This window comes from Amborella trichopoda, chromosome 9 (genome assembly GCF_054954075.1).
Source record: "Amborella trichopoda isolate Santa Cruz 75 chromosome 9, AtrichopodaSantaCruz75HAP2 v2.0, whole genome shotgun sequence".
Classification (NCBI taxonomy): Eukaryota; Viridiplantae; Streptophyta; class Magnoliopsida; order Amborellales; family Amborellaceae; genus Amborella; species Amborella trichopoda.
The window spans coordinates 17,335,560-17,356,315 of NC_142344.1; the positions used below are offsets into that span (position 1 = coordinate 17,335,560).

Below are 20,756 nucleotides of genomic sequence, written 5' to 3' on the forward strand. Positions count from 1 at the left end.
ATTTTCGGTACGATTTGAATCGAGGCTTTACTTATTTAATAGTGCTGCAGCCCTATCAAAACATTTTTCTTTCTTAAATGTCTAACAAATCTATTAGATGAAGACTTTTTTTATGAAGTTAACTCCATACAAGTTACTCCCGAGGCAATAAGCTTTCAAAGGGTGATTAGAAACCATAGAACTGAAAAATCGAAACAGATGCATAAGAAAGACCTTTAGCTACTTGTTACAACAAAAATATATTTTAAAAAAAAAAGAGAATAATAATTTTTTATTCCTAAGAAACGCAACTCTATTTTTTTAGTTCTAATAAATGTTATTCAGTTTACAAAAACATGCTTAAAGAGCAAGTTACCTCCACAAATGGGCCACAAACTCAAAGACAATGAGAAAGGCCAATATTAATAAATGTTATTAGATTTACAAAACCATGTTTAAGGATCAAGTTACCTCAACAAGTGGGCCACAAACTCAAAGACATTCATATCTTGATAGAGCCCAATCTTATTAACCACGTTTGAGATATGATATCACATCTTAATGGGCTTTTGAGAATGCCCTGTGTTGGAGAAAGGAATATATTAGTCAAAAAGAGAAAGGAATATATTAGTCAAAAAGAGAAAGGAATATATTCAAGGATCACCTTGGCGTATTAGAGAATGAATATTGCATTTTCAGATTGAACATTCCATTTTCAAACATAACGTCTTCGGCTCCATTCCAGCCTTTAACACTTGAAAAAAAAAAAAAAAAACATTCTATCTTGAAAACAAAGTACCATGTGACACATTTAGCAAAAACTAATATGAGGAGACCTTTAGGATTTCAACCATTTTGAATGTCCAAATCTCTTTCAAGAAAATGCCGGCATTGAAGTCTAGAGGCCCTCACAAGTTGAAAACCGACTTTGGAACCCTACATCTCAATAATGCAAATTGGAAAGAAAGACATGTCGATATAAAATAATAAATAGAAGGATCATTATTCAATATACCTCTGATTTGAAAATGTGAATTGGCCCTTGAACGCCCGCCTCATCGAGTACCATCAGCTCTCCTCAAGCCATCACAGCAGTGGAGGAGAGTATCCCATCATGGTAATAAATCTTTCCCATTGCCTATTTCAAATTCTCTCTCTCTACCCCGAGAAGCAAGATCAACGGCATCCCATTTGAGGGAGAGAGCCAGGTCTTTCCCAAATGAATGTGTTTCTTCAGGGGAAGATATGGCAATTAATGAAATGTCACCTTCCTTGCGTACTAATGGCAGATCTGGCATTTCCTTCATAAAATTATTTATTCGTACCACTAGGACTAGAGCCTTATGCCATTGCCTATGCCTCTCTAACAGCCATTGTAGTCATGCGACAGAGAAGGAAAATAGGTCATGCCATGCCCCTTAGAGAACAGACTGTTAAGTCTGGCTCCATGCGAAGCTTGGAACGAGAAAGCCCAAATTCATAATTTATAATAGGAATACTAGATGTTCTTAAGGAGAAGCATACCTCAGAAATCCTTCCTCTGGAATGTCCAACAAACACAAGAAGGGTAATGGACGATTAGGAAGAAGTTATGCCTAAAGGGGAGCTTCTCATAAGGATCCTCGAAATGCTCATGCACGACAAATACATGCACTTGGCTCTCTTCACAAACTACCACAAAGGAAATCAGTTCCTAAGAAGAACTCTGAGTTCGAGGAGGAAGAGCCATTTGCGTCAAGCACTCTTAGGGGCAGAATCGTCGAACTAGTTGATGAGGGAGTGGAGAAAGAGGTTGTTGTTGGAGAGGAGGAAGCAGGAGTGGAGTAAGAAGGTAACGGTGAAGGTATTGTAACTATTGTTGAAGGTGAAGGTTTCATTGAGGTGATGGAAGACGTTCTAGGAGAGGAGAGGGTGGTGGAGGAGGAAGGTCTTGAGGAGGGGGGAGTGGTGAAGGGGGGATACCGATAGGAGAAATGAGAGATGCCGCCCATGATTGAAGTGATGGCTGCTTCTACGAAGGAGTTAGGACTTGGTTGAAATCATAGTTGAGGCATTTAACTCAGAGGTGTCCATGCTGAGCCAAAAAAGGAAGATTGGAGCAGGAGGCAGAGGCACCAAGGGCTAGCCTCAAATTTAGGACCAAATAAAGATTTTCTCATGGAATGTAAGGGTCTAGGAAGTGAGAGGAGAATACACATTTTACCATATCTAATTACAAGAGAAAAACCATACATAGTTCTTCTCCAGAAAACTAAGTGTTAGACCCTTGATGTTGTGATAATTGGATCTTTTTGGGTAGAAGGCCAGCTGATTTTGCTGTACTTCCCTCCATTGGTCTTGCAGGTGGTTGGTATGTTTAGTGCGACACAAATTTTACCGATGGTTCCTATGTCTCTAGAAGTCCTCTCTTTCTTTCTGTCATGTTTGATGGCCCAATAGAAGCGCCTGCTCATGGTGTTTGTCGTGCGTATATGAGCCCTCTTTGAAAGAATCTTTTTTGGATTATAAAGGTAAGTTGGTGTGGGATGGGTGATTATAACCTAAACTCACTAACCTAATGACAGCTCAGAATCAATGCTATGATGAGGAAATTCAATGACTTTTTTCAAAACTACAATCTAATGGACTTCCCTATTACATGGACTAATTTCACATGGTCAAATGGTTGGGTTGCTAATCTCCTTATGCCAATATTGATAGAGAGTTCCAGTAACATCACACTGGGAAGCCATAAACCCAAAAGCAAGCCCTAATGCATTGCCAAGACTAGCCTCAAATCATTTGCCTATACTTCTGAACTCATATGATGGGTATAGCCCCTTTTGTTTTGATTGTGGATGGAGGAACTTGGAGTTAAACAGTTAGACAAGTGTGGGAAAATGTCCAATGAGGAATGGCAGGGCTTCAGATTTGCCAAAAGATTGCAATTGCTTAAGCATAAGCGATAGGACTGGAAAAAGGAGGTGCTGGTGATATCCCAAACAAGATCAGCCAAAATAGAGCAACAGATCCACGATTTGGAATCAACAGAACAAGATCACAATGACCTATTGGATGAAGAAGCACTCTTGCCCTCAAATCTAAAATGGGAACAATACTAGTGGCGAGAAAAGATGAACTCTTTCTTCAAAGATCCAGGTCAACATGGGTAAAAGAAGGGGACAGAAACACTAAATATTTCCACGCTATTGTGAACTCTGGAAGGAGAGGTAACAACCTTCGAGGATTGCAGGTTGAAGGAATTAATAAGGATTAACAGAACTGATTTCGAGGATGCTATTGTGGAGCATTTCAGGAATCCATTCAAAGCTTGGTCCAGGCCAAGGATCTCCATAAATGGAATCCAGTTTAAAGTAACAAGAGAAGATCAAAAAATGAAATGAAAAACCCCGATCTACTTGGACAAAATAAAAGTTGCAATCTCTGTGTTTCTTAGAGACAATGCCCCTGGCCCAAACGGATTCCCATTGGGATTCTTCCAATTCCGTGAGACCCCTTAAAGTGTTCGAGGAGTTTCATAATAGCAGGAAAGTCCACAAGGTAGCTAAGTATACTTTCATTACCTTCATCCCCGAAAAGTATATAATTCAAACCCTCAATGACATCAGGCTATTAAGTCTATTAACAAGCTTATATAAGATAATAGTGAAAGTACTAGCTAACAGGCTAAAAAGGTACTGGACAAGTCATTCTAGGTCCTCAATTGGTTTTTGTCGAAGACTGTCAGATTATGGGATAGTATCCTTACAGCATATGGGAGTAGCACTCAAGAAAAATTTTCAGGGTACGCTAGCATTGTGTGCAAGTTAGTGTTTGAAAACGCTATGTCCAAGTGGACTGGGAATATTTGCTTCAAATCCACACAAAATGGGATATGTAGACAAGCGGAAGAACTGGATAAAGGGAACCTATCTAAAGCACATCATTCAATGTTAATTGATGGGAAAGCAATTCGATACTTCCAAGGCACCAGGACCATTCAACAAGGAGACCCTCTCGCTTTCTTTGTTCAACCTAATAGCAAAATCTTTTAGTTTAATGATTCAATTAGTAAACCAGAGGGGCTTACTTTCCGGGTCGAGACAACTAGAAAAAAGGGGGAGGGGGTACGGAGGGGATGTGCCATCAAATCTGCAATATGAAAATAAAATACGGGGCTTCGGTGATGCCTACCTTTCACAAATTAAGAGCATGTGCTTATTTCTCAAATGTCATTTGTTTTTGCTGAGTATATCCTTTTATTTTTTCTCCTTACCATCATGAGACTGCTCTCTATTGTCATCCAGAGTTATAGAATCAGGAAAAACAGGAACAGCAGTACAAATAGTAAACCTCTCTTCCACAATATGCTCCCACTGAAGAGATGTGCAGAAAAAAGAAATAAACTCAAAGAAGTTTGCATCCATCAAGACAAATTGCTTCCTTGACAAAGGATCTTAACATTTGTAACCCTTTAGAAAGATGGATAACCAAAATACATTTTACAGACTTGGGATCCGATTTTGTACAGTACAGAACAAGAACATGACAAGCAAATACAATCAAAAACTTTGGGGGGAACATAGAATAGTGAACGACGAGGATGGAGAAGTTTATAGGGAGATTTGTAATTTAAAACACGTAATAGCATCTGATTGTAAAGATTGGATGCGGTGAGCATAGCTTCGGACCCTAATTTCTTGATACATTCATACTCAAGAGAAGAGCACGACCAAACTCTAAGAGGTATCTATTTTTTCTTTAGGCCAAACTATTTTGTTGTGCTATGTAAGAACAAGAATTTTGATAATCGATAGGATCTTCTTCCCAAATATGACAACATGTCTCTATTACAATGATTTTCGCCTTGATTAGATCTCAATATCTTAATTTTAGAGTCAAATTGAGTGTGGATCATATTATGAAAGATCTTGAATTGATTAGGAACTTCATATTTGGTCTTCATAAGCTAGATCTAGGTAGACTAATAGTAATCATCCACAAAAGAAACAAAATACCGATAGTTCAAATAAATGTAACAGGAAAGGGCTCCCAAACATCAGAACAGACAATAGCAAAAGGAACGGTGCGTTCATTACTAAAACTATGACATAACAGCTGAAATAAACAACTTAGGAAACAAAACATTAAATGACTAAAAAGATTAATGGCCAAGTCAGGGCTGCCACTAACACATCTGATCTTTATTAATATAGGCACTAGACAGAAGGCTTGAGGAGTAGTTGTTGCAGAGTGTAAGAATATTGTCAATCATCTTCCTCATATCCAAGTCCCAAAAAACACAGTGGGAAGGAAAGAAGATTAAACTATGATTTAAACTTTAGGTAATACTGCTGACATATATTAAGTTTGCAGCAAATTGGGAACATGAAAAACTGATAATAATAACATTTAAGGGGAAGCATCTGTAGTTCCTTCTCTAGATATATAAAAGACAACCATTAGTGATCCTAACTTTGTCTCTACCAGAACAAAGAAAATAAGACGAAAACAACGAAGACACACAAGACATGTGAGTATAGGGAACATGATGAGCAAAAGCATGAACACCAGAGTATACAAAGGATGAAGTAGAAGTAGTGGATGGGCCATTTAACTGGGAGAATAACTGACGGAGGCTCTCAAACTCCTCATTAGGATTTGATATCATCTCCTTTGGAGGGAAACTTGATGTTGAATCGCATTGGGTAATTGCTGATTAATATTAACAATAGCTCCCCCAGTGATGAAGAATTATGAACACTAGAATGACCTGGACGGTTGAATTTGGCTATAGCTAGCCAACTAGATTTCAACATGTTTCTTTCTTATGACCATTTCTCCCACAATAATCGGATATCATCTTACTTTTATCTCCTTGATTAGGCCCCCATATCAAAACTTCCGAAGGTCCACCCCCTTATTGTTTTTTGGTGGTAGTGAGGCTGAAGCAAGAGCAGATCCATCAACTACTTGAGCAGACAGCATGATAACTTTTTCCACTCTCCTCAATTTGGACGAATGAGGACACCTCGTTGAGCAATTGAAAAGCATCCCTACAAAGTATTTGAACCCTAGCTCGCTCAAACTTGGGGTTCAATACTGCCAGAAACTCAAAACCTGGTTTTGCTCTACAAATTGCCTGTAATTTTCCCTGCCCTCCTTGCAAGCTGGGTTAAACAACTAATAATGGTCTAACCTCCCACATGCTATGAAGGAAGGATATATATAAAGAAAGAGACCTCTCCCCTTGTCGAGGATAGGAAAATTCCTGTCTCAGCTAGTACACCTAAGCCACATTTTTGCTTTGGAAGTAGTTTATATATACCAAGTCCAAATGTTTCTTGCAGCTCGAAGGAACAAGAAGCCTCCATTTATTGTCTGTAAAGAGTGTAACAATTAAGACATATCGTCAGATTTTCAGTATTCCACTTCTCATGAGAGGGATCCATTTACTTAGGTTGAATAATCTTTCCATTGATCATTATCATCATCCAAGTCCTATTCCAATTATTTGCGGCCGACTATGTGAATCATGTTCCTCCATTCTTCTCATGAGAGGGATCCATTTACTTAGGTTGAATAATCTTTCCCTTGATCATTATCATCATCCAAGTCCTATTCCAATTATTTGCGGCCGACTATGTGAATCATGTTCCTCCATTCTTCTCTATCAAAGCCCATACCCTCAGTAAGATAAAAATCGTCATATCTTTTCTCACTTCTTCTATCCATGTCTTTTTGGGCCTTCTCCTTGTCCTTTTAGAAACATCCACTTGAACCAAATTGCACCTCCTAACTGATATTGTATTAGGTTTATGTTGTACATGGCCAGCTACCTAAATCAACTTTCCCTCATCATATCACATATTGAAGCCATACCTAAGATCCCTCGTATGTTCCATTGATGTAACCCAATTTTCCCCTTCCACCAATGAGTTTTTCTTTTTACTGCTACCACTCGAAATAATTTGTTCCATCAAGTTTGACTGTCATACTATACAGTCCAGATGGATACTCATGTGGAACATCACACCTAGGCTGCTAGAGAAGATAAAGTTGTCACTAAAATACTAGAGTGCCAGCCAGAACACGAGTCATACAGCCAAGAAAACTTGTTGATCAACACAAATAGCAACTCAAAACACGTTGACCAACACTATGAGCAACTCCAATTCACTTCCCACAGGGATCAAAGACCATCCAAACAAGAGATGTTGATAATGATTGAGTATCACAACTTAAAAACAGGAGGGTGACATAATTAAGGTTTCTGATAACAAGATCGAATCATCCCAACCAAATCTAGGATTTTTAACACCGTTGAGTCATTCCAACCAGATCTAGGGATTAACACCATTAAATCATCCCAACCAGATCCAGATCTAGGGTTCATGACACCGTCGAATCATCCCAACCAAAACTAGGGTTTTTAATCCAACATCAAGAACTTGAACTTAAGAGTTTTGCATTTCATACCTTTGTTCCATATTGGAGTTTCTGATCGTATGGTTGATGTTCATTGGCTTTGAGAAGACAAGGAATCACATTCTTCTTAAACTACCCACACTCCGCCACTCTCTCTCTCTCTCTCTTATATATATATATATATATATATCGGAGAATCCGACGTCAGCCCAATGGCACAGATTGAATCTGGGCCAATCCAATGATCATGGTTGCATTTCGTATTTGAATTTTATTTTATTTTTCTACAAATCCAAATCACTTGAAATTTGAATTGTCTATTCTTTAAAAGTAGGAGCATCCAATAAAAATATCAAAAAACTAATTCGTGAAAATAAATTGATCAAGATACCTTTAAAACTTTCAAGGGTATTTTAGTCAATTTATTTTTTGTGCATTATTTTTTTAATATTTTATTATTTGCGCCTTGATGAGAAGAATGGACACTTAAAATTTCATATGATTTGGATTTGTAAAAATATATTAAAATTGAATTAAAAAATGAGATCGTGACCGTCAGATCGGCTCAGATTCAATCTGGGCTGTTGGGCTTACATTGTTCCATTAGCCCATACCCTAACAAGATCTTTTCCCATATATATATATATATATATATATAAGAAAATGTTGAGCTTAATCAACTAGCTCATATGAATATATGAGCCCAACGGCCCAGAATGAATCTGGGCCAATCTAAAGGTCACGACCTCATTTCATGCTTGAATTTTAATTTTTTTTCTACAAATCCAAATAACTTGAAATTTTAGGCGTGTATTCTTCAAAAATAGGATAATCTAATAAAAATATCAAAAAATTATTTTTTTGGGGGTATTTTGGTCAATTTATTTTTGCAATTATTTTTAAAATATTTTTATTAAATGTGCTTTTATGAGAAGAATTGACGCCTAAAATTTCAAGTTATTTGGATTTGTAGAAAAAAATTAAAATTTAAACACGAAATGAGGTCGTGACAGTCAGATCGGCCCAGATTCAATCTAAGCCTTTGAACTCATATATTCATATGAGCTAGTATATATATATATATATATATATATATATATATATATATATATATATATATATGGGTTATGTTATAGTGCTCACACGAAGGAATAATTTATCATTCTACTCAACAAAATTTGGACACTTCAATAACCTTGTTTTGTACATGGAGTACTTTTTTAATAGGGGCAATTTTGGTCATTAGGTGGGGTATGATGTCATCCACACGAGGTGTGACATCACCCACATGCATCTTTAGAACAGATACCTAGTACTAGGTATTTATGATACCTAGTACTTAGAAACAATATCCAATAAAGAAAAATTTTTGTATCATCTTAAAGAAGAACTAAAATATAAAATAATTGAAGAAAAGCTTGCTATTCTTGAAAATAAAAACCTTATTGAAGATATTAGAAACAAAATAAAAAGCGAAATCTGTGCAGAATTACCAAATGCCTTTTGGAATAGGAAAAGACATATTGTAAATTTACCATATGAAGCAGATTTCCATGAAGATAAAATACCTACAAAATAGATCTTGGTCTCCTTTAGTATCCATGTGAAGGGCATTTGGACATAAAGTATTCATAACTTTATAACATATTCTATATACTAGTGCAATATTTTGTGATCCAAGGTTCATATCAAACCCTTGGGTTTTATATTTAAGGTAAGAACCTTTAATAAATTGGTCTGCTAAAGAAACTGAGAAATTTGGGAAACAGTTGAAGTATATGGGTCCATTACAAAGACTGGATTCTATTATTCCTAAAAGGGAGGCTGAAAATATATTACGCCTATCATCTCGTAAACATAATAAAATAGAATTATTTAATCCTAAACGGGTTTAAGGTTTTATTGTTATTTGTATAAGAGCTATATGTAAATATTTATATTATTTAGATTTGTGATTTTGAATCATTTTATTTGAGAGTAGTTGGAAACTTTCTTGTTTGTTTGTAATGGATATGCTTTGTTCTACTGTCTTAATAGCAAAACTAGACTTAAACTAGAAAGTTCCTTTTTTATATATATCGGTTATAGGGACTTTTGGAATATTCCAATTCTGTATTTGTCGTTCTATATCATCTATAGTAACTTCTTCTTTATTTTTTACTCGTAGTGTACTATTGGACGAGGAGGCTGTTCTATTGGACTGAGTTTTGATAAAATTTTCCATTCAGAATAGTGGGTGGATACTGAGTCAGTCGAAAACAGTTCCTGTACCTTTTTCACGGCTCTTCCCGGCCTTTTTTGGCAGTGCGGGTCACGACGACTTTTTTGGGTTTCACTTCCTGACTATCTTTATGATAAATTTTATCAAGTCCTTGACTTTTAGAACATATACCTAGTACTACAGTTCACCACTGTAAAACTATGGCTCTAATACCAAACATTGACCAAGATCTATTTTGTACTTTTTGCAACTATTTTATGCAGCTATTTATTCTAAAAGTACACAAGTCTTATAAAAAGAAATATTAGCAGAAAAGCAATAAATAGGAATGGGGAAATATCTATTACAAACCAGTTAATATAAGGAGTATACCCAAACTTTAAACAAAATATAAACTTGAATTACATAACAGAGTATGAATACACTCACATATGGCACTTGCAAAAGCTTGAAAATAGTTTCCATTCTTCTGGGTAGTAGCTCGGCAAAGAGTTTAGATTACAATCACACATATATTTTACAATCACTCAAATCTGGTGTGGCTAGATACACCACCCGATATACAGTAGAAAGAAAGAGAGAAAAGATAACAGTATCATAGTAGAGATAGAAAGTCAACGAGGCAGAATAACAGACGGCTGAGACTAAGAGCAGCGACTGTGAGTTCACAGAGAGACGGCTGAAGTGAACACAAAAGGGGATGACAAAGAGAAGGCTTATAGCACAAAGAGGTAGCCTGGGAGCGCAAAGTAACAGAGAGATGAAGAGTACAGAGATTTGAAAAGTATAGAGTAGTTGCTCAGAAAGATGACTGAGCAGAGAATGAGATATAGAGCTGAGTTGTGAATGCAAAGGGGGAAAGCTTAAGACTGAGTGTCAGTAGAGAAGGATAGCGAACTGTGAACTTAACTGAGAGCAGAGAGAGAGCTTATCGAGAATAGAGTGAGAGCTTACTGAGAACAGAGTGAAATGAGAGCTTACTGAGAATAGAGTGAGCTAAGAGCAGAGTGAGAGCTTACTGAGAACAGAGTGAGTTGTTAACTTACTGAGAACAGAGTGAGTTGAGAGCAGAGTGAGATCTTACTGAGAACAGAGTGAGCTGAGAGCAGAGTGAGAGCTTACTGAGAACAGGGTGAGCTGAGAGCAGAGTGAGAGCTCACTGAGAACAGAGTGAGTTGAGAGCTAAGGTCTAAAGAGAATGGCAGAGCAAGAGAGCAGAGAAGATCACTGGGGGAGAGCACTCTGATCCCTTAGCTTCACCTCTTTCGTCCCTTTTATAAGCATCCGACTCCAAAATTTATCAAATTTCTTTCATAAAGGACGCCAGCTCAAAAGGCATGAGATGACCCAAAGTTGTCGGTGGCACAGTAAAAGGTAAACAGTGACATCTTGAAGTGACAAAAAGTTGTCGGCAGCACAGTAAAAGGTGAACAGTGACATCTTGAAGTGTCAAAAAGTTGTCGGCAACACAGTAAAAGGTGAACAGTGACATCTTGAAGTGACAAAAAGTTTGTTGGCAGCACAGTATCTTTGAGGTGACAAAAAGGTTTTCGGCAGCATACTTCCCGGTATTAGCCTAGCTTAGGTTTGGGATAATCTGAATTCGCAATCCTCATTTTCTTGGGCATAATCTTATTCGTTTTGTGTGGACGTGGACATAACTTCTTCTTCTTCATCAAAAAGTTGTAGTAGCTTTTTCTTCAATTCTTCTTTGGTAGCCATGGGATTTTGCTGACGCATTCTATTTATATAGTCGGTCATATTATTGATTCTGGTCTCAAGTGGTGAGATTGGTATCTTCTTCATTTTTATGTTGTCTGGATCAAGGGCTTTATTTTCGTATACATCCCATCGTTTTATGTATACCTGTCGTCCCAATTTGAGAATGTATTCCCAATTATTTGTAAAATTATCTGATATTTGGTAGGACCATTTCATGATCCATGGTATTTGGTATAATGCCATAAATACATGTGAAGATCTATTCTTGTATTATTATTATTATATTCAGCAAATTTCCTCTGGGAGCCTTGTATTTTTAGAGGCAGTATTTCGGTTCCTGATCCCCATACTTGGAACCAGTTTTGAACCAATTTGGGAATTCTCCTACCACTGGTATTTTTATTTGAAGGAACCATGTATGGGAGTTATTGTTATTTTGGAAGGCAAAGACTCTATGCCATGCCTCTACATATTCAGTATATCGAAAGTATTTGTTATTAAATCCTTCTGTCTGCAACCTTCTCGGTTTTACTGGATCCATACCCCAGTCCTTATATGATATTATTTTGCGAAACTGGAACTTGGAGTATGCAATTATATTAGTATTTTTCTTATAAAAATGGACCATTGTTATTGATCCGGCTTTCAGGAGGATGGCTTTATACCATTCTCGGGTCTTATTATTATTGGAAGGGTGTAAATGATTATCTAAATAGATATTTGATATTTCATATGGACCTTTATCTGTATGAATATCATGTATTATTATTTCAGCTATAAAAGTGGTTTCTATGAACCTGGTTTTTTCTCGTCCTGAGTTATTAGGTATTGATATTGGCTCAAGAGAGAATACTATTTCTTGTGCTTGCCACTAATATGCTCCATGTGGGTGATGTCACACCCCGTGTGGATGACATCATAACCCTCTTAATGACCAAAATACCCTTACTAAAAGCAAACTCCATGTACAAAACAAGGTATATAAGTGTCCAAATTTGTTGAATAGAATGATAAATTACTCCATAGTGTGAGCACCTTAACATAACCTTCTATATATATATATATATATATATATATATATATATATATATATATATATATATATATATATATATATATATATATATATATATCGTAATGATCCTATGAGCCCCTCACACATACGTGCTGCATAGGACCCCTATCTATCACCGTTAGATCTCTTTTCCCAATGACATGTAGGGTGCCAAGTCACCCGGAAAACAAATAAAATCAACCGGTTAAATTGGTGAAACTCAAACCAAAAAAAAAAAAATTGTGCCATCCCCACACTAAAATCTGCTAAAGGCAAACTTTCTCCCCTGACGGCGAGTTATTGTGTTTGTTCAACTCGGCAAAATTGAAGCTTTGCCATTTGAGTGACCCTATGCTATCTCCGTGCCATCTTTGGATGGATACACCGACGACTATTTCGCCGGAATATTGGACATGAGTTTTTAACCGCATAACCTCATGAAGAGAGCTTTAATGGAGTTAAAATAGGCTGCCTTGCTTTCTTGGATGAGGTACCCATCGACATTTGTAATCCATATATTCTTATGCTCATTTGTCTCTCTCTATCTCACTCGATGTTCTAAAAATATCAATCAATTTTTCTCTTTCTGGTCTTCTTACCTTTTGTTTTTCTTTTCTCATGTGCAATTAGATACTGGTTTTATTATTAGGCTCTGTTTTTGTGGTCATGAGAGTTTTAGGCTCATTCGAGTCAAAGAGAACCGATTGTTTTGCAAATTTGCTCACCAGTAAAAATTTCCCTACTGTTTCTCCAACCAACATGGCTGGAAGCGACATTCTCCTCCATTCACCTGCAAATGAACAAAAACCCAATATACAAAACTAAAAAAGTAGAGAGAGAGAGAGAGAAGGGTTGGTATAGTTCACAAACATTTGCTTTTTACCAGCGGTGCTCACTTCAATCTGGGCGCATGGCACTGTCCTGAAAGCTATATTACGGATCTTTTTTTTCTTTTTTTTCAATTGAAAAGCTTTCAGCTTTCTATAAGAACTAAGAAAATTTGGAATGAAATGGTGAAGGTGGGGTGCCCTCCTGATACTGCTGCTTGCAATTCTAGGGTTTCATATATAGCCCACCACGGAAGGCCAGAAGAAGCCCTAAAAGTACTTGCAGAAATGAGAAATGGAAGCTGCAGGTGTTAAGCCCAATGTAATGACTTCTGACTTGTTACTGTAAAACTGGAGAAATTGAAGGTGCAAAGAGGGTTTTTGAACAGATGGCCCCCAATGATTTCTCATTCAAGGTTTTTTTCTATTTTCTCTATAAAAAAGAGGAAGGGTTTGCTCCTGAAGTGTTCAAAGACTGTGTCATCGAGTAAGAGGCTCTTGATTTGGAGGCTTTGGGCCTTCTAGTCAGGGTTTAGTGAGGAATTCAGAGGAGGAAGAGGCAAGCAAGATGATCAAGCTGGTTACAGATACCTATCTTGAAGAGAGAAAAAGAGAGATCATAAGCTTGAGAGGTGTATTTTGTTAGTGAGAGAGAGATGGCATTTGGAGGCAAGGACCGAGAGATGCATTTGGTGGCACGGGGAGAGAGAGAGTGAGAGAGAGAGAGAGAGAGATTTATGGGGTAGAAAGTCTGCTTGTATCGGATTGCACAGTGGAGATTGTACTGATTTTTTTTTGTTTGAGTTTTAGCATTTCAACCGGTTAATTCTTATTTGTTTACCGGGTGATTTGGTTTTACCGGGTGATTTGGCACCCTCATCGAGATCTGGAAGGAGATCAAATGGTGATAGATGGGGGTCCTATATAGCCCGTATGTGTGAGGGGCTCATAGGATCATTACTCATATATATATATATATATATAAATTTTACTTGTATACAGTAATGTCCTTTCATTGACAGTAATGCCATGTAAGTCCTTTTGGGAGTTAAATACAATAGAAAAGAGTATAAAACTTAATATTCACAACATTTCTAAGGTTATTAGTTTGGTTTAGATTAGGAATTTAGAATTGTTGGTGTTGGGTTCTTGCTAGAAAGGACTGATTGGATGGCGCTGATGTGACTTGTTTTGGCTGTATTTTTTTTGGTACGTCAAAGCTACCTAAATCTGGTTCAGGTAGGGAAGGGTTTGTAATCAACCAAAGGATTGGTTTGGCTGAAGCTTTTCCTGTTACAAGCATGGCTAAAGTCTTTGTTATAGCAATGTCTTATGGCAGCAGGTTTTTTTCTGGTTCAATATTGGGAGGCATGGTATGGTTTTTGTGTTTCTTTTAGTGGTTTTGGTTTGTGACTGTCAAGAGTCTGGGTACATTTTATGAGCCACATATACATGTATCCTGGCTATTATTTAGGATGGGGAACATTCGTAGGGGCTGAAAAGTTAAAGAGGGTCAATGTGTTCAACATCCAATGAATGTTGAATAGCAGCCATCAGATTTTCCTTCGTTATCACAGGAATGGCAGGGGATTGGGTGCCACCTTCAAATTTTTTGATTGCCGAATCTATTTCTTGCATAGTGCCTGAAGCAGAGCCATCACTTCCATCGTTTGATGGGCTCAGCACTTACAGGATTGAACTCCAGTTCTTTGACCATCTCATTGTGCAATATTCAATGAAGATCTAATATCAGATAGAATTTCCTTTGGTGTTTAATGGGGCCCTCAAAGAGGGAAAACTAAGCAAAGGATTTTACGATATATAAGTAGATAAGCTCACATGCCACATAAGAAATGAATACTTTTATGGGACTTGTATTTCCAATAAAGCCCAAAGAATAGCAAGAATAATACCATTCTGGAATATAAACAACACAGTGAAGCAAAAGAGGACCTATTTATTGTAAACAGCAAGGTGAAGCAACACAGTAACACCATTCGATAGTATTAACAACAAAGTGAAGCACAAGAGGACCAAGCAATTCTATGAAAATCTGATGGTTTACCTTTTACGAGATCACTATCCAGCTTAACCTCTATTAACTCAAAGTTGCCCTGAAGGGTAGATGCTTTTGATGCTGGCATGAAAGAGAAAGCATCTAAGAGTTTTACGCATTTCAATCCCCATTTAACCATCAAGTACTCCACAAGATGATGCCCACTGTGAATCAACATGGGAGGGGTCAGAGACCATAATATGCGGAGTAAAACAATGGAGGAATAACAGAGGAGCAATTATGAATGAAAACAGATAAAAACCTTCGATTATGGTATGCGGTTATGAATATTGATCCAGGAGTGCTCCGGAGCAGGAAAGTAACTGATGCAAAGAGATCTTCAAAATCTATTTAACATAAAAACAAAAAGATAACGCATCCACCATGTAAATCTGGGAAGGAATGTTCATTGCCAAAACCATTGCATAGACCTACCACTGGAATCATATAGGACATCAGCTCCAAGCACAATTTGGGGATTCAAACTACAAAATCCTGCGTCCCACTCACCCCATGTGAGACCCATGATCTGGATTCCATAGAACTTCCCATGACTTCATCAGAGCACATAAGCATGCAAATGTTTGGAGAACAAGAAACTATGGACTTACTTTGCAATTGACTTTGTTGAGATCACATGTCTGCCTCATGTTGTCCAGAATCTGCAAGCAAACAAAACGTTGAGGAGCTCTAATGAAATGGCAATGGTAGTTCCATGCGTAAGTCACAAAATGACTCGCATCATAATAGATATTCCTGGTAAACTGCATCAATACAATTGTTCGCTTCAGAACCTCCCAATTGCTCAAGCAAAGGAGCTTATGTCCCCAATGAAACTACATTAAGTTATGAAAACAAGAAAATCTTATTTGTGTTGGCCTATTACATTTTCCTGTAACAGTAATACACCCCTTAAATTTTCGGTTGATACTTGAAGCTGAATATAAAAAAATTCCAAGTGATTTTTTCAGTTTAACATGGTTGTTCATATTATTTGCTTGATGTTTGGTGAACTCTCTCTTCTAGATAGATCTCTGCTCCTTTTGTTCAAGAACATTAATTGACGATTTTCCCTGTCAGGTATGAGTTGTCTAGCCAGCAGCACACAACCACATGAAATAATTGATCAGTGCTGACATTTATGGAGGAGCCTCAGGTCCTATGATGGCTCTATAATCCATACATGTTCAAGAATGCAAAGACTTTAACTATGATCCATATGTCCCGTAAAAAAAGTGGTTCAATTCCATACAAAAGAACAGAAGGCCTTCTGAAGAAAAATGAAATACACAATACAATAGGAAAGGATAAAAGTGCACACATGATGTGATGATAAAACAAGTCTACAAAGAAAAAAATACCATTTCATCATCATCCCAGTTTGATCGTATAGCATATTTTTAACTTTTTATGAAGAATGAATGATCTGGATCTTTGGATGAGTGGAGTTCCACGGTCACTTTCTATCACATTTTTAACTCTTATGATTGCTCATGGAAGAAACAATAAACCGTAATGAGATTAGGTTAAAGCTTATTTAGAACTAAATCATAGAAGAAGTTATAGGGGTTGCCACTTGCACATTTGATATTCACATAATCTTTATAACTTTGTAAAGGGAAGCGTAGTCATGTATCTATTGGCTTTTCTTCTTTTTTTTTGTATTTTAGTATGGGTGTGGTTTGTATAGAGCCTAGGCTCTAAACAATCAAATTAGAGCATACCTTAAAATAGTGTTGAGGAATGTGGTTCCAATACTGAAAATTATTATGATAGCCTTAAAATATATTTTATCTTTATTACAAAGTTTAAATCGTGTAGATCGACTGATCTATGAAAACTTGAAAATCTTGAAAATTGACGGTCCAAAATTGCATTACAAAATATACTATTTCCAAAACTTGAGATCAATTTTTTTCTCAGGTCCATGCATCTTGATGTCGAGATAATCAATTTGAAGATATTTGGGCAGCAAAACAACTTCTTCTAGTGAAATTTTTGAGGTAGGCTCTAGTTTGATTGTTTAGAGCCTCAGCTCTATATAGAATTTTCCCTTTTAGTATTAGAATCTAACACTAGATTATAGGTATAGAAAAATGTATAGGATCAGAGGAAAGAAGGAAATGGAATATATATATATATAGTGCAGTAATATGCTCTTCATTATGAAAGCAAGTCTTCACTAATGACCAAGGTCCTAAGAATCCACCAAGTAATAGTATGCATTACAGATGGACATACAAATTTGATTCCTTAACATATTACAGGCCCAATAATACTGCAAAATCTAAATGACATCTCCATTGATAGCATAGAAAAATTCCGTGAAGAATAAAGCATTTTTTTGAAAACTTTTGTTGAAATAATATACGTACAGATGTCATCAGGTTGTAATATTTAATATTTTAACACAATACTCAAAAGGCATAAATATTTGCAAATAATCCTGTTATCAATGAAATTCGTTGATGGGCACCCCTTACACCTCCATGTGCGTTATTCCACATGCATACCAATAGTAAATACGCGTATGAAAGGGATTGAGGAATCTGCTCCTCATTTAATGACAATGGGGCAAGCTAGTCGTTAATTTCCTGTGCTCATGGAAAGGAAGGTTGCCAACTTTATAGGGTCTTATCACTCCACATCCTCACATTCACTAAGGAAATGCAGCCAGGCACACTACCAATTCATCTTTGTATGGAATGGAGGACTAGTGGCTTCTTTTAAAAACGAGGAGGAAAGAGATCATCATCCATCTATTCTTATCTTGTTTTGCTTTCTAATTTAAATTCAGATATTTTAGTAAATAAGAAGATCCCTTTGGATAATAATGATGATGTTCCCCAGTGGAGAAAAATAAGTTCTCAAGAGCATTACCAAGAAGAGAATAAGTTCCCTAGATCGTATTTGGAAATGAGTTCCAAAAGGAGTGTGGTGTGGTAGGATGACTGTTCTCATAATACGTAAACACAATACTAGAGTGGGTATTGTGGAGTGGATATTGTTGACTTTTGAGTCCTCAAAAGCGAAGTCCTAGAAAGGATCACTTTTCTGCCGGAGGTACTCCTCAACAGTTTGAGAATACTTAAAACCAACATCAAAACTGTAAAACAGAGGTCAAACAACATAACTGAACTCAAACTGTATACTCGAGGTCAAAACTGCATAACCGAGTCAAAACTGCACAACCAAGAATAAGCATCAAAACTGCATAGTTCAAAACAAAGCTTTACACTCCACTTCCCAAACTATAATGAGTAACCAATGAGGTCAGAATTCGAAGTGGAGATTAACATTCCACCAACCAGTAAAGGACTGTGTAGACTCCTCCAAATTGCATGCTCAAGAAATTCCAGTGGAGATGATTCGTTCTCAATAATAGCCACCAGTTTGAAGTCAACCTTTTTTGTGGTTCTCATCTTAAGCTTATAAATCAAAAGAAACATTTCCTCAAGATGATCACTCAAAGGTCTTGTAATTTTTTCTCTAATGCGTGGATACTGATGAGTTAATTGGACTTGCTGATTAACTTACCTCTGGTCTATTTGAACTATCTGTCAAGATAACATCCGCACCGACTTTTGCTGCTACCAACCCGGGCAACGCAGTTCCAGCTCCAAGCTAGTCCAAGCAGAAAAATGGCAATCAATAACTTTTTAAGCAGGGAAGTTCCTCTTTTCATGCTAACTGTACTTAACCACCATCTGATAAATAACATCATGTAAATGACAAGCACAAATGGAAATATTAGCATCAGAAACTAGATTTTAATACAAAGCAAAGGTTCACAAATGTTTCTTATGCAATGAAACTTCAAACATGAAGTTTCTATATACTACAATCAGCTCAGAGGGAAAGGATATCCCAAGTTTGTATTGACCTTATAAGTTATAAGTTTGTATTGACCTTATCAGTTATAAGACTTGCCTACAAAAATTAAACAAATAAAAGGTGCATGACAGTTAATTGCACACTATTTTCTTTTCGAAGAAAAATTCACAAATTAGTGAAGGGTTTCAGCTACTGAACTGCCGGAGATTGGTCTTCCACCCAAAGGTCTAACCAAAAGCATACCCCATCTGCCGCATTTCGCTGGTAGACCCAAGGATATCCCCAGCCTCTCAATAAGAAGTGTAGGTGTAAAGATCTGAGCAGGCAAGAATGACACCTCTTCCCACCAGACTAGCATATGTGCATCACATGCACCACGGTGCAGCCTTCGCCTAAGGTTGGCTGGGTCAATAAAAGTTTTCTGGCCCATAGTTACCCGAAATGACAAGAATCGGAAGCACGGAATCGTTGCTGGCTAGAAGATTCCTATTTTCGTAATCGATGTCCATACAAGAGAAACCATGGAGGACGAGATTCCTATTAAAAATCGAGATTCCGACATCTTTGGAATGGAGAGGGAATGGAGACGGAGACAATAAATGTCTCAATGCCATTCATTCACTGACATGCCATACATGCACGTTTATATTATGGGATTGTCTACAAAGAGACCATTTATCTTTTGTACATGGAGTCACAATCATTCACATTCATTAGATGTCAAATTGGATGACTTAAGTGAGTCACAAAATCCGAGAACTTTTTGGTTGGAACTTTGTGTCTATTCAATGACACTCTTACAACCATCCATTTTGACATTTAAGAGACAAGAATGATTGTGACCTCCATGTACAAAAAATAAATGGCCTTTTTGTAAACAATCCCTTATATTATTTGTATTATATTATTTCTAAAATCTTGGAGCAGCAATCTCTACAATCCCTTATATTATTTGTATTACATTATTTCTAAAATCTTGGAGCAGCAATCTCTACAATCCCTTATATTATTTGTATTACATTATTTCTAACATCTTGGAGTTGCAATCTCAGCATTGCATACATTGCACACTTAATTAACTCATTGTAGGGGGCCATCTCATGAAGTCAACTGAGCCTTAGCTCTGATACCACTGTCACGGGTGCTACATTTTTTTTTTCCCACTAGCCGATCGTGCGCCCTGACTCACAAGCCTGACTTTCTTGGAGCACAGGTTCAGCCTCACCCAGCACACCCATCACAACACAAGCACATACACACTAGCACACAAGCATACACACACACATGAATAGAGTCTAAGGGCTATAGCCCAGTTTATTAAGCTCTTTACACTTATAGGGTATACTGCCACAAATTCCCACCAAAGGAATGGGCTGAGAGTTTATATAGAGCCTCGTTTACACATTTGAATTTCAAATTACAAAAGGACACTTGGTAGCCAGTCTTTGCTGTGCACTGCGAATATAATCATTGGGCTTGCTCAGGCCTCTTGGTGCCTCATGATGAGTGTTGCAAGCCCCTGACAGGTGCCTGCAAGCCTTGTGTGCCATGCACGTTGTTAGGCCCTCAACTTGATGCATGTGTGCTAGTCAAGGGGGAAGGCTAGCAAACCTCCCTTGAGCTAACCAGCCTAAGGATGAGGCTGCACCATGGTGC

At 37.2% G+C, this 20,756-nt stretch overlaps 1 protein-coding gene across 18 annotated transcripts in view; it reads right to left on the bottom strand.

Moving 5' to 3' along the window:
- Positions 1 to 336: 336 nt before the first annotated feature.
- LOC18424536 (Putative methyltransferase family protein) overlaps positions 337 to 20,756 on the bottom strand; it is a 45,548-nt gene continuing 25,128 nt past the window's right edge. For 2 of the 18 annotated variants that reach the window (XM_006829122.4, XM_088848532.1), the window contains 6 exons: positions 18,804 to 18,890; positions 15,878 to 15,928; positions 15,702 to 15,795; positions 15,529 to 15,613; positions 15,276 to 15,430; positions 337 to 559 (listed from right to left, as the gene is read on the bottom strand). In XM_006829122.4, the coding sequence (XP_006829185.3) occupies positions 531 to 559; positions 15,276 to 15,430; positions 15,529 to 15,613; positions 15,702 to 15,795; positions 15,878 to 15,928; positions 18,804 to 18,890 (501 nt within the window). In that variant the 3' untranslated portion in view covers positions 337 to 530. Of the gene's footprint in view, positions 560 to 643; positions 734 to 12,983; positions 13,174 to 15,147; positions 15,431 to 15,528; positions 15,614 to 15,701; positions 15,796 to 15,877; positions 15,929 to 18,803; positions 18,974 to 20,756 lie in introns of those variants that run through there. The other 16 variants (XM_020661655.2, XM_020661659.2, XM_020661658.2 and 13 more) reach the window with 15 other exon arrangements.